At 41.7% G+C, this 15,254-nt stretch overlaps 1 protein-coding gene and 1 pseudogene across 1 annotated transcript; one reads left to right on the forward strand and one right to left on the reverse strand.

Moving 5' to 3' along the window:
• The first annotated feature begins 467 nt into the window (after positions 1-467).
• On the forward strand, positions 468-1,656 carry LOC148997132 (uncharacterized; annotated as a pseudogene).
• A 418-nt stretch (positions 1,657-2,074) lies between these two features.
• LOC120486090 (uncharacterized) lies at positions 2,075-6,199 on the reverse strand. Its single transcript, XM_089119429.1, has 3 exons — positions 5,752-6,199; positions 4,270-4,501; positions 2,075-3,464 (listed from the first exon to the last, which is right to left on the reverse strand). The coding sequence occupies exons 1-3, from the start codon at positions 6,067-6,069 to the stop codon at positions 2,173-2,175; spliced, it is 1,842 nt and encodes a 613-aa protein (XP_088975555.1). The 5' UTR covers positions 6,070-6,199; the 3' UTR covers positions 2,075-2,172.
• Between the last annotated feature and the right edge of the window lie 9,055 nt (positions 6,200-15,254).

Consider the following 15,254-nt stretch of genomic DNA (forward strand, 5'->3'; position numbering starts at 1 on the left):
CATAATAAATAGGCAGTCAAACTGTTTGTAACATCTTAATTAACACATTTGTCTTAGGTATGTAGATTTAAATAGGGATGCACCAAAATGAAAATTTTTGGCCAAAACCGAAAAAGAATAAACCAAGGCCGAAAACCGAAAGAAATTATGGCAATTATTAGTGTCATTGCATTTATGGCTATGACTGTGTACAAACTTCACTAAAATAAAAAAGGCATTGCAGTTGCATAAATTAATAAAATATAATAATTCAATTTTCAAAGAATAAATCAATTACAAATTATGCAAATGTTTATGTAGCACAATGCACAGCATAAAATACAATTGAAACTAAAATGTTTATGCACTTTTGGGCCATTTTCGTCCGAAACTTTTCGGTGGTCGAATATTCGGTGCATCCCTAGATTTAAATGTACATAAGTTTATATATAAATGTGTCTATTATTTGTTTTAATTTCTAGATATATACGGGCAAAAAAGAGGACAGCATCTAAAGCGACACATGCTGCTGTAAGTGCGCTTTTGGAGCTAAATCCTACCCCCATAAGCGATAATGAATTAGAAGATGACAACGATGTTGCTGCAGGACCCAACTGTTCTTTTCTCAAACTTGGGAAAATGGAACCACCAGCATATAAACCAAAATGCACAGATGCAGATAATTTTAAACCATTGACACCTGATGTTCAAGGTGAATTTCAGCGTTTGTTGTCTGAAAACATATTGCTCAAACTACAACTAAAAACATTCAGGATGACAGAGGAAGTACTAGCTGATAGACAAGACTTGGTAACATACTATACTGGATTGCCTTCATTTGATGTCTTAAAGATGATTTACGATGACATCGAGCCATACTTACCACCAGCAAGGCTTAGTAATCTGGGTAAATTTGAACGATTAGTCATGACATTGTCTCGTATGAAGCTAAACACACCTCTTTAAGATTTGGCTTATCGTTACCAGACTTCAACATCAACAGCCTCCAGGATTTTCCTTGTGTACATTCACGTTCTTTATGTGAGGTTGAAACACATTATTCGCTGGCCAACACGGGAAGAATTAAGAAAGACCATGCCAATGGAGTTCCGCAAAAACTTTGGACAGAGAACTGCAGTGATAATCGACTGCTTCGAAATACCCATTCAGAGACCGAAGAACCTGATGGCAAGGGCAAAAACATGGTCTGCCTACAAGCACTGCAATACAACCAAGTTCCTGGTTGGGATAACGCCGCAAGGTTCTGTTTCCTTCTTATCCAGTGCATGGGGAGGAAGAGCCAGTGACAAGCACATCACCGAAAACTGTGGATTGCTCAGAAATCTATTGCCTGGAGACCTCATTCTTGCTGACCGGGGTTTTGACATTTCAGACAGTGTAGGGTTCTATTGCGCTCAAATCAACATTCCCAGTTTCACAAGAGGAAAATCCCAACTGTCACCCCTTGAAGTTGAACAGACAAGAAAAATTGCTCATGTACGCATACATGTAGAACGTGTCATTGGTCTTGTTCGCAACAAATACACCATCCTCCAGAGCAAATTGCCAATTGACATCTTGATGAATGAAAATGAAGAACTACCTGTTGTTGACAAAATTGCATGTGTTGCATGTTGCTTGTCAAATTTATGTGTTTCTGTTGTTCCTTTCAATTAAGAGGTTAAACATCTGAAACTAGAAAGATCAGTGCAACAAGATATGTCTTGTACAAACTATTTGTCTAAGTGTGTAAAAACACTGAACATTGTTATCCATGCATATTGTGCATCCATGCATATAATGCTTTATTTTTGCAACTTTACATATTTGTTCATTTCTGCTAATCCTGGTTATAGTGCCATTTTTCAATTCAATTTCATTTTTTGTGTAGTCCAATAGTACAAGTTATCTCACAAGACTTTACAGAATTCAAAATAGAAAACAAAGAACAAACGGTAAAACAAGGAGCAAATGTAATGTCAAACCAATGACAAAACATATGTAATGACCAAATTAATGTAAATGTAATGTCCAAACTTTCTGTCAAACAAGACGAAATATACGTTTGCATTTTGTCTCTGTAAATAAATTGTTCTGAAGAGCGTCCCCTCTGATATTCCAAAAAATGTAACACTACACAATCAAGAGAAATAATATGCAGTGAAATTCAAATGAGAATACTAGTCAAGGTCACTAGAGCTTACTACTCTTGATCTTAGCATTGCCTTTGCCTTTACATGTCTTGCATGTGTATGCCTTCGGTATCCTCTTCAACTTCACACATTGTAGATGGAACCACGTTATCATACACATTTTACTGGTACATTTTATGACTGTGTCAGTGGCAACATGGGATTTTTGGCAGTGGCATACCACTTCCCCAACATCAGGCTTATCTTGATGTTTTCTGTATTTCTCCTGTTCAATTTCTCTGGTAATGAGGTTTCCCATGACTTCTGGCAACACCACTTTCAAAAAATAGTCCTCTGCTTTACTTAGTATTTCCTGGAAGACATCAGTATCAGGGGTGATCCTCTGAATGCTCATTTCATGTGGATTCCAAATGACAAAATCACCATAGTCAGTTTCTGTCACGAGCAGCTGGGTCTGAACTTGATAAAAGTATTTGTCTGTTATCTTCAAAGTGCCATCGTCATTAAGAAAAGGCAACTGAGATTCATTAAGTGTGCTTTCTCTGGCATTATATGGACATTTTATTTCTAAAATTCCTTTACCACAGCAAATGCACTCCTGGATGCCATCAGGAGTAGCACAAATATAAGGGTAGCTCTTGTTAATCCAAAGTCCAGATTTACATAGACTAAAGTGGTTATGTTTTTCTTTGGTATACTTCTCGAAGTCGTCATAAGCCTCGTCTTCATGACTTTTTCCCCAATCAGTGGCAACTGTTGAGAAGTGACTTTTTTCACAGATTGCCGCAACTGTTGAGGGAGCTGGCTGTTGGCAGTTACCGCTAATGACTAGCTTCATGTTGCTAGCAGTGATTCTTCCATACCTCAGCGCATGCCACTCCTTGCTTTTATGTTGAGGCCGGGTTAGTTCCTCAGTATTTTTCACTTGCTGATCAGTTACTGCCAGCTTAGTAAATACAGATGGTGCTTCAGCTAATAATGAGTCCCTGTCCATGTTAATATATTTATCCTCTTTCAGGGTAATCAAGACAATGGGTAGGCTACCTTCTTGCAAAATTGTTGGAATGAAACTATCTTGATATTTTTCAGTAACAGAAAGAATGACCGATTTGACACCAGTATTATGAAGCTTGTCCATAAAGGCACTGATATTTTCCTCTGAAGGTATTTGAACATTTGGTAATTTTGTAGCTGTTCGGGTTGTCAGTTGTGTTCCAGCAATGGTACTATCAATTCTCTTCTTTTTAGTAGCTGGTGTGGAAAAATCTATGTTTCTTATTTCTGCATAGTCCATGTGATGGCCGACCACGTGGCCACACAGCAAGGCGGTAACTAACATGCAAAAGCACATCTTTTTCTTTTGTTTGCTTATGTTATTTTGGCTACCTATTAGTACATCACATTTAATGTTATGTTACAGATCACTTTATAAACCATTCATAATAATGACAGACACAGATTTGGTTCATTATATTCACTTTACTTATCATTTACACTTGTACCATTTATGGCTGGGTTGGGTGCACACTTTCTAGTAGTCAATGGTATATTGTGTTAATGGTTTTTTTCTTTGAGTTTAAGTTACCTGCATATGGAGAGTGGAGGTTTGGGGGCAGCCTGGGACGCAGAGCTCTGGTGGAGGTCCATTCCATTAAAGGACTGGATGGTGTCAGTGGCTGCCATTTTGTGCTGTTGGGTTAATCCATGTTGCCAATTAGCAGGGGGGGGGGGGGGGGGTATGATTGATTACGTTAGTTTTGTTTATTCTATTTACAGATTACGTGTTTATTTTCTATTATAATTAATTGAGTAAGTTTATTTTTTGACCTTTATTGATAATTTGAGTTGATTACATTTTATTCATTGTAATTGTTAAGTGATGATTGAGTTGTCCCCTGTGTGTGTTTAATGGACTAGTCCTTTGTGTATATAAGTTCCCCATGTGTGTCATTAAGGAGGTCATGTTGGTTTGGTTGGTTTGATTTGATTTCTATTGAGTTGGGTTCTGTTCAGTTGACCCTTTTTTGTTATGGGCCCAGACCTGACTTTATTTTGTAACTTTATTTTTTGTATTTAATAAATCATTTTTTTGATTGGAAATCCTGTGTCCTTTCCCCTTGACTGCTTGGTCCCTCACAGTCCACCTTGTTGATGGTTGGGAGTACCCATTTTGCTTTTTGTTGAGTGCAAGTTGTTGATGCACTCAGTCGAGCAGCAGCCTCACAGTAGAACAGAAGCGCACCAACATGTGAGCACACCTCGCCAAGCCCGGCCATGCAGGTACAGTGGGCAGAGTTGACGGAACCATCAGGCTCGCAGATGACCCAGGGACGCAGTGGCTTGTCATTGAGACTTTGGGAATGTTTGACCTAAACAAAGAACATTTTTATTTAGTTCAAAAACTTATTTGGGTTAATGAAAACAAATGGGTTTATATAATGTCATTGATATATTATATGCATGATGTACAAGTTGCTTGTTGTACATAGATTGATATGCAGATTCTAATAATATTCTTCAGTAGGGGTGGAACGGCACACAGAAGTCACGGTTCGGTTCATAGCTCGGTTCTGAGATCCTTGTATTATTTAAATAACTTTTTATTTAAAAGGTTAAGGCATAGAACCAGTTTATTTGTAGTGCATTGACAATAGTTGTATATAATTAATTTAATAAATGACAAAAGACCTTGAGATATGTTTGGTAATTGTACCTGAATGCATTAAAAATAATTTGCTATATTTCAGATCAATATATTTGTTTTCCTTAATTAACACTAACTTTATTCTCATCTTAATTACAAGTAATTTATTTCTGTATTAAATAATACTACCATTACAACAATATTTTTAATCACTGTAGAATGTGTAACTTAAAAATAAACAGATTAGTCCTGTTTGAGGTCTGTGTGTGAGAGAGAGATTTTGGTTGGGTGACAGTTGTAGTTTACAGTTTGACAAAAGCACAATGTTGTGTTTTATTGCGAGTGCACACATTTACCTTTATTCATTTAGCTGACGCTTTTATCCCAAAAAAATCACAACTGCTATAAATGTCTTGCTCTGGAACAGTTTGACAGTGGATTCAAACCTGGGTCTCCCACACCAAAGAAGTGTCTTATCCACTGCGCCATCACCACCCCCAATTTAAGAAATATAAGTTAACACTTTGGAGTTTGAATTATGTCTTATATGAACAAAATGACGACGTATTACAACCATACAACACAACAGGGTTTCCACTGTTAGATCGCACCTGCGCAAACTAGCCTGCTCGCTCGCTCTCTCTCTCTCTCTCACACACACACACACACACACATTCCAGCATTGAAATCTCAGATTATGTCCCTAAATAACCCGCGTATAAAGTAGTTCCACATTACATTTATTCATTTGCACGCGAGTTTTATTTAATTTTATATTCATGCACAGAACCGTCCATGACACCCACACTGGTTTGTTTCAATTCGAATACATGTATGTTCCACCCCTATTCTTCAGTGTACAAATAAGTACATGCATATTATAGAAAGCATCGGTGACTGTTTTATAAGGTGAAGGAATTAAGTTGTGCAGGGTATGGCTTTTTAATAGACAGATAGTCTAGCATCATACTATACCTTTGCTATGATGACGACTTTTCCATTGATTGCACTTGAGCGAACGTCACCAACCCAACCCTCGGCAAACTGATTGTACGCGTCGAGTGATTTCCAGGCTCGGAATTGCTCAAATGTGTAAAAACTCCTAGCCAATACTAGATAATGGTACACATGAAAATATTGTATCTGAGGCAAAGCTGCATAATCAGTGCTCAGTGCGTCCTTAGTTAGCGCATACGGATCCACACCATTTATTAATGAAATTTTCGCATAGTACCTCTCTCTGTCTTGTGGTGATAGATTCTCTTTATAATCTCTTTCACTTTGCCTCTTCATGATTTGCGTTACATTATAAACAGAAAAGTAAAACTCTAGTAAAAATCTCTAGTAAAACTCAGACGGTAAAATAAAACTTGGTAAACACTGCAGCTTTTGCCCTCAAAGATGGCGTCTCCGGGGAGGTCACGTGACAATTTTTTTGCCTGTGGGAACTATGTATACATATTAAATCACACAAGATTCAAATATAGCTTACAAATATAATGGAATTACAATGGACAGGTTCATTACACATTGTAAAGTATTACACCAGAAAATGAAAAGAAAACATGCAGGAATGTTACTCACCCTTGATTCCCGATGAGGAGAGTACTTCAAGGTGTCTGAAATATATTCCTCTAATACCTTGATGGGCACCTTTGGGTACATCTTTTGGCAAGCCTCTAAAAATACGTTTACATCATGGTTTAGTGGAACTTCAGTAAAAATGTTAGGAAAACATGGACCTAAAAAAAATAAAATTAATGTCATGACATATTTAACAAACATAAGTCCCATTTTTGCAATCAGATCACTGAAACCATATTAAAGTAGTAAGAAATGCATGCGAGCACATTGCATTGTAGGGCTGTGTTCAAAATATCACTATAAAGCTGTATCGTCACATAATCCTTGCTAATATTGCTGAATACCTCTGACTTGCATCGGGTGGTTCTTTGCCTTAGCGTCGTGCATTCAAATTGTGTAATGAAAGCTAGCTGTAAATCATCCCACTTATATTAGGGTCATTTTCCAGCATTTACCATTTGAAGCTGTTATTGATGTTTGCAGCACAATATTTGACTTGGAGACTAAAAATCATGGTTATTTTTGTCAAGTTATGACTCGTTAGTATGTTCTGTCCGCTTTTAATCAGACACAGAGATAAAGTAGTGCATAAGATTACATTTATTTGAATGAATTATTAGCATTTATTTATATTCTCATAAGAGAAAGAGAGATTTGTACCAGTGTCTTTTTAGTGTCTCTCGCTATTAACGATGAAGCTATGCATTTAATTAAAAATATTGATGTAACCCCCTCGTTGCTGAGAAATATAATGTAGAGAATCAGTAGCAAAGCTTTTTTATTAAATTGTTGTATGTCACACGATTGTCATGGTGCAATAATCACAGGGAGCAGATGCGAGTGAACAGGGATTTATTGAAACTCAGTCCAATGCAGTAAGCCAGAAACAAGGTGACGCAGGGACTTCGACGGTCAACCAGATGATGTGAAGACAGACGGTGAAATCCACAGGACACGGTGAACAATACTCAATACACGATCGACACTTCACGGAGGACGAGACGATCAGGAACACAGGGACCAGGAACAGAGACACACCAACACCAAACAACGATCTGACAAAGATGAGAGAACAGTGGTGAGTATATATGCAAGGTGGTGATCGGCTGCAGCTGGTGATGATTGATGATGAGCAGCTGGAGTGGATCAGGTAATGCCACACAGACACGCCCCTCACACACGTGCATTCATACAACAACATAAACACGAGACTAGAAGGAAACAGAGGAACTGTCCACCGTGACAGTACCCCTCTCCCTAAGAACGCCTCCTGGCGTTCTCAGACTCCCTTACCTGTCGATTGTAATCATCGATAAGAGAGTGATCCAGAATGTCTCTAGCAGGAACCCAACTTCTCTCCTCCGGACCGTAACCTTCCCAGTCCACCAAGTACTGGAATCCGCGTCCCCTCCGTCTAGAATCCAGAATGCGATTGACCGAATAGGATGGTTCCCCATCTACGAGTCGCGGCGGTGGAGGAACCGGGACTGGCGGATTAATGCGAGCATAAAACACGGGCTTGACTTTGGATACATGGAACACGGGATGAATTCTCTTGTACGCAAGAGGAAGTTGAAGGCGGACTGCCACCGGACTAACGATCTTGGTGACAGCAAATGGGCCAATAAATTTGGGAGCAAGTTTATTCGAGACGGATCGGAGAGGAATGTTCTTGGTAGAAAGCCACACTATGGAACCGACGACGTATACGGGAGGCTTCCGCCGGTGGCGATCGGCTTTGGCCTTGGTGCGCGCTCCCACTTGGAGTAGAGTCTCACGGGCTCTAGTCCAAGTGCGATGACACCTCTGGATGAAGGCGTGGGCGGAGGGGACCGCAACTTCGGATTCCAGACTGGGAAAGATTGGTGGCTGGTAACCTACACTACACTCAAACGAAGATAGGCCCGTGGATGACACTGGTAACGTATTGTGGGCGTACTCCACCATTGACAGTTGCTGACTCCAAGAGGAAGGGTTCTTGGAAACCATACACCGCAACGTTCTTTCCACATCTTGGTTGGCTCTCTCAGTTTGACCATTGCTCTGGGGGTGAAACCCAGAGGACAGACTAACAGTCGCCCCCAGTAATTTACAAAATTCTCGCCAAAATTTGGACACAAATTGGGGACCCCTGTCGGAAACCACGTCCATCGGGAGGCCATGTAACCGAAAGACGTGATCTACGATCGTAACCGCTGTTTCCTTAGCTGAAGGTAATTTGGGTAAGGGGATGAAATGTGCTGCCTTCGAGAATCGGTCCACCACAGTTAAAATCACTGTGTTACCCTGAGAGGGTGGGAGGGCGGTAATGAAATCTAGAGCGATATGGGACCAGGGTCTCGAAGGCACCGGCAGCGGTTGAAGTAACCCATCTGGAGGTTGATTGGAAGACTTACCAATAGCACAAACTGAACAAGCCAAAACAAAATCGTGAACGTCGCGAGCCATACGTGGCCACCAAAACCGTTGCTTGACTGAAAAACCAGTGCGAGTAACTCCTGGATGACAGGCTACGTTGGAACTGTGACCCCACTGGATAACGTCAGACCGTAATCCCTCCGGCACAAACAGACGATTCGGTGGGCAACCGGGCGGAGGCGTTACCCCTTCTAAGGCTCTCTTGACCTTCGCTTCGATCTCCCATGTGAGTGTTGAAACGAATATGGTTTCGGGTAAAATACACTCGGGAGTAGACGGGCGATCGGAAAAATCAAATATGCGAGATAAAGCGTCCGGTTTGATGTTCTTGGAACCCGGACGGTAGGAGAGAGTGAAATCAAAACGACCGAAAAAAAGTGCCCACCGAGCCTGCCTGGAGTTCAATCTTTTGGCAGTTCTAATGTATTCAAGGTTCTTGTGATCGGTCCAGACGATAAAAGGTACCCCCGACCCTTCTAACCAGTGGCGCCACTCTTCCAACGCCAACTTGACTGCCAACAACTCTCTGTTACCAATGTCATAATTGCGTTCGGCTGGAGATAAACGATGTGAAAAAAACGCGCAAGGATGCATCTTGTCGTCCACAGGTGAACGCTGGGATAACACCGCTCCTACTCCCACCTCTGATGCGTCGACCTCCACCACGAACTGACGTGATGAATCAGGGGTTATTAAGATTGGAGCTGAAACAAAGCGGCTTTTCAGTTTAGCGAACACAGCCTCGGCTGAGTCGGACCACCTGAACGCAGTTCGGGGGGAGGTCAAGGCAGTCAGAGGCGCGACTAGCTGGCTGAAATTGCGAATGAAACGCCGGTAAAAATTGGCGAACCCCAGAAACCTCAACAGGGCCTTGCGTGAATCTGGGCTTGGCCAATCCACCACAGCCTTGATCTTCTCAGGGTCCATCCGCATCCCCTCGGACGACACGATGTATCCTAGAAAGGGAACAGACTGTGCATGAAAATCGCATTTCTCCGCCTTGACAAAAAGCCCATTCTCTAGCAGCCTCTGAAGCACTCGACGGACGTGCTGCACATGTTCCTGGAGAGACGAAGAAAAAATCAATATGTCGTCCAGGTAGACATAAATGAATTGGTCGATCATGTCTCGCAGCACGTCATTGACCAATGCCTGGAAAACTGCTGGGGAGTTGGACAATCCGAACGGCATGACCAAATATTCAAAGTGCCCCCTAGGGGTGTTAAAAGCAGTTTTCCATTCATCACCCTCCCTGATGCGAACCAAATGATATGCATTACGTAAGTCCAATTTCGTGAAAATGGATGCTCCCTGCAACCTCTCGAAGGCTGAAGACATCAACGGCAAAGGATAAGTATTCTTTACCGTGATGTTATTCAACCCTCGGTAATCAATGCAAGGTCGCAGCGATCCATCCTTCTTCCCCACAAAAAAGAACCCCGCCCCCGCTGGAGAAGAGGAAGGGCGAATGAACTTGGCTGCTAGAGAATCAGAAATATATTTCTCCATAGCCTCTCTTTCAGGAATCGAAAGTGAAAATAACTTGCCTTTAGGCGGAGACTTACCTGGCAGTAAATCTATCGCACAGTCATAGGGACGATGCGGAGGGAGAGAAGCAGCACGAGACTTACTGAACACTTCCTTCAGGTCTAGATACTCCGCGGGCACGTTAGACAAATCCCCCGCCTCCTCCTGTAACACAGAAACAGGTACAGACGAACAAGCAGACACAAGACAAGACTTATGACATTCCTTATTCCACTCCAGCACAGCTTTATGAATCCAGTCCACACGGGGGTTGTGTTTGATGAGCCAAGGATGTCCAAGAACAACGGGTGCCAGGGGTGAGTCCAAAATCAGAAAAGAAATAGTCTCGGTGTGGTTGCCAGAGGTGATGAGAGTGATATCTTCGGTTCTGTGTGAGATGGTGGGGAGTTCTTGGCCATTTAATGCGTGCACAGAAATCCGGTGATCGAGGGAACGGAGGGGAATTTGAAAAGTGCGTGCAAAATTAAAATCCATAAAATTACCTTCCGCCCCGGAGTCCAGTAGTGCAAGACAGTCGTGTTGATTAGTTGACCATCTCAGTCTTACCGAGAGGAGAGTGGAAGTAGATGTTGCTGATGAGGTCTTCCTGGCGGAGATCCCACCCGACAGTAGCCTCACGTTTACTGTCGGGCTTGGCCTTTTACCGGGGCCCTGGGACCTCCGCCTCTCCCTCTCCTCCCGGGAAAGCCGAGCTCGACCCACCTGCATAGGCTCGTGATCGTTGACGGGACTGACCACGTCCCTGCCGCTGGATCGCTGGACGTCCATCTCTCCGAACGTACGGGTGGAAGTTGTTCTGCGCTCGACTCTGGACAGTCGAGCGTCCACCCGTAAGGCGAGGTCAATCAGGCCGTTGAGAGTCGTGGGGAGATCCAGGGCGTAGATCTCCTTCTGGACGTGGTCAGCCAGCCCATGCAGGAACATGTCCCACTGCGCCTCCTCGTTCCAGCCACACTCCGCCGCCAGGGTCCTGAACTCGATTGAGAACTCCGATACTGAACGTCTTCCTTGGCGAAGTTCCGCCAACGTTCTGGCCGCCTCTCTTCCCGATACTGACCTGTCGAACACTTTCTTCATCTCGTTCGACAGGTCCTGGAACGAGGTACAGCATGGGTTCTGGTTCTCCCACACCGCCGTTCCCCAGAGTGCCGCTCTCCCAGTCAATAAAGTCAGTACAAATGCAACCTTGGTCTGTTCGTTGGAAAAAGTGCGTGGCTGCAAGGCAAAATGCATAGAACACCGGTTTAGAAATGCTCTGCAAAATGAAGGCTCACCCGAATATGCTTCTGGTACCGGCAAACGGGGTTCCGACTGGGAGGGGCTTCCCGATGGTGCGAGAGGAACGGCAGGTGTGGGGGGCGCAGCGGGAACACGTAGGCGCTGGATCTGCTGGGTGAGCTCGGACACCTGCGTCACCAAGGCTTGAACTGCGCGACCCGTGTCGCCGATCTCCTTCTCCTGAGAGTTCATTCTCTGAATGCTGTGATGTACGAACTCCTCGATGGATGTGGCTGCCGCACTCGCTGCTCCCATTTGACGGTCAGATCGTTCTGTCATGGTGCAATAATCACAGGGAGCAGATGCGAGTGAACAGGGATTTATTGAAACTCAGTCCAATGCAGTAAGCCAGAAACAAGGTGACGCAGGGACTTCGACGGTCAACCAGATGATGTGAAGACAGACGGTGAAATCCACAGGACACGGTGAACAATACTCAATACACGATCGACACTTCACGGAGGACGAGACGATCAGGAACACAGGGACCAGGAACAGAGACACACCAACACCAAACAACGATCTGACAAAGATGAGAGAACAGTGGTGAGTATATATGCAAGGTGGTGATCGGCTGCAGCTGGTGATGATTGATGATGAGCAGCTGGAGTGGATCAGGTAATGCCACACAGACACGCCCCTCACACACGTGCATTCATACAACAACATAAACACGAGACTAGAAGGAAACAGAGGAACTGTCCACCGTGACAACGATATATTGTTACATCCCTAGCACCTTTAAATTTAAAGTATAAAGCGCATTAGTATAAAACCGTGATTCAGCTGACTTGGAACTGCATTAAACAGTTTTGTGTTGTACCAAAACACACGGATTAAAGTGAAAATGGTAGCTGCCCAACTTATCCTTTTCATTTGCTTTCGAACTCACTCCTACCTTATGTGACATTAATGTTAATAATGGTATTGTGTCTTAGCCGATCAGATCACTGAAAACTCTTTTTAATACCAGGTGTAAATGCAGTGAGTCTTACAAAATGTAATACTTACGAATGATCACACTGCAAATACTAAGGTCTTGGAAACTGATTTTTCCCTTCCTTCCCTTCAAACTGTACTGGCTCCAAACACAGTTGAGTGCAATTGCTCTTAAGGCCCTCCGGACGGCGTCTCCAGCTGTTTTGCCTCCAAGAAGGCTAAGGTGATGGACCTGTAATAAAAAAAGCAATAATTAGTTTGGGACAGATATATACTTCCATTCCTAATCCATGTATAACTGTGAACGTAGCATTTCAATTGCTGACAAGTAAGCCTATGTAAGAAAAGTACATTTTCCTGGAAAACCAGATGCACCAGGTGAAAATTGCATAGTAAAGAGAAACCAAAAGGTCACCATGGTATACCAGTTGCCTTTTATAATTCAATTATAGAATATTTTATAATTTAATTATATCATATTAATTTGTATTATTTATAATATATAATAGTCAGAAATAATGCAAAATACCAGAACATAAAAAATAAGCAAATTGTGGCATTCTTTTATAAACAACATTTATTATAAAAGGCAAATGTAAATATATTTATTAAAAGCAAAACTGAAACCGGAAACCTCTCTCCTTCAGCATGGATCCAAATGTTTTTAACTTTGTGCTGCAACATTTAGTTTCTAAACTATTATTTATGTAAATGGGGCTTCAAATTAACTCGTGCCCTTCATATGCGCAAAAAATGTATTGTACAACTTGAGCCATGTTTCTTTTTTCTTTTTTTTTTTTTTGGTTTGGTTGAATTTAGATTGATGATGAATAGGCTATCATATCAAGTTTGGAATGCAAACTGATATGTTGTGTTTGTGTGCATATTTATGTGCACTTTGCAAATGTTTTTAAATTATAAGTAAATTACATTATAGATGTCAAAGCACATTTCAAGTGATAAAAACCCCACAATTATAATCTGCGGTTAAATGTACTTACAGTTTTTTTCCTGTATTCACCATCTTGCATATTAGAGCATAAATCATTCAGTTCCTGAGTAGTACGGCAAGGATTGAGCAGGAACTCAGAAAAGTCTCCTGTTTGCTGGCCACCACTTCTTAAAAGACTTTCGATCGCTGACAGCTTTTGGTCCATTTTGTCCAGTCGAATAAAAATGGCCCGTTCAAATTTCTTCAACTCTGTGTTGTCTGAAATGTACAGTTCACATGTTAACATGCAAAAATAATGCAGGGTGCAATAACTATCTACATTCAACTGATGTAAAATAATTCCAATATTTAAAGGTGCAGTCCATAATTTTTGACACAGAATAATGTGTCTTGCAAAAGGAAATTGTAGCCAGAGCTCCTTGTCTGTGTTTATGTGTATAGCGAGTCAGGCAGGTACTGGGCTACTCCACAGCTGTGCGACCCATCCAGTCTAAAGTAGTCCCCATATAAACACTTATTACAGGTGTACTGTAGTTTTTCAGGATAAGACAAAAACATTATTATATTATTAGAACAATTTCTAAAGGATGAAGTGTGGAGTAATGACACTGTAAGTTCTGCTTTGATCACAGGAACAAATTCAATTTGATAGATGTTAAAATTGAAAAGACTTTTTACATTTTTAAGTTGTAATATTATTTTACAATATCCCTGTATTTTTGATCAAATAAATGCAACATTTGTGAGCAGAAGAGACTTCTTTCAAAAACAATCTTACTGGCACCACTTTTGAATGAAAGAAAAAAACTAAATTTGTACTACACAAATTGTTTTCCCCGCCTGATGCAGGAACATCTATGGCCACTTCAGCTGAAAATGAGAAAAACAACAAAAAGTTGAATGAATATATTATACATTTACAAAATCATAATACATCACAGATTAATAAATATATTAATCAAATAGTAACAAACAGTGTCACATTACTACACGTGAAAATAGTATTATGATTAAATGTCTTATTCCACCTTCATGTTGAGTTTCCCTGTCAGACATGGGTGTTTCTGGATCTTGGGCACTTAGAAGACCTGAAAAACAAGATTTCAAAAACAAGATTCCTGGAAATAATTAAGGGATGCATTTTATATGTACTATTTTATAAATGGTGGTGTAATAGTAGCACTCATTTTGTTGAGTGGTGACTAGTGAAACACTTATTTGCATCACTATTTTTGTTGAATAGATTTTTGTACCTTAACTGGGTTCCGGAGGCAGTTTATAACTTTCGGGAAGCGGAGGTTGATTGGGAGATTATTCCATTACGCTGCATTATTGACGTCTGCAGTCTCATGTTCGCTCTGTTTACGTAGCTCTGTTAGCACGGTAATTTAGACAATAGGCTGTTGACAGAGTAATGTTAACGTTCGGTTAAAAAATGCTTGTGTAGTTGTGTCAAACTGTATGCACTTGTGGGAGTTATATGGTACGCAGACATCCCAAGTCTCTATTCCCAGCTAACAAAAAAAGGTCCCCAGAACGTCCCCTAAATGGCCTGTGCGAACGTCCCCCCGAACGTCCCCATGTGGAGTCCGCTTGATGTCCCGCGGACATTCGCGAAGACGTCCTCCGGACGTTCAAGAGGACGTTCCCAGGACCACCAGCGGCCATCCGGGACGTTTATGGGACTTTCGCGTTTAGTCCCCTGAATATCATTTTATTTTATTTTACTTCTGGCTAACCAAAGAAAACAGACGCGGTG

This window comes from Pimephales promelas, chromosome 2, assembly GCF_988280905.1.
Source record: "Pimephales promelas chromosome 2, fPimPro1.hap1.1, whole genome shotgun sequence".
NCBI lineage: Eukaryota > Metazoa > Chordata > Actinopteri > Cypriniformes > Leuciscidae > Pimephales > Pimephales promelas.

What these genes read in the sequence shown, in the direction of transcription:
- LOC120486090 (XM_089119429.1), bottom strand. Translation starts at nt 6,069, where the DNA reads ATGAAGAGGCAAAGTGAAAGAGATTATAAAGAGAATCTATCACCACAA. An exon ending in AAGTCGTCATCATAGCAAAG is followed by an intron (nt 4,502 to 5,751) that starts GTATAGTATGAT and finishes TTCTTTGTTTAG; the next exon opens with GTCAAACATTCCCAAAGTCT. An exon ending in AACCATCAACAAGGTGGACT is followed by an intron (nt 3,465 to 4,269) that starts GTGAGGGACCAA and finishes TTTGCATGTTAG; the next exon opens with TTACCGCCTTGCTGTGTGGC.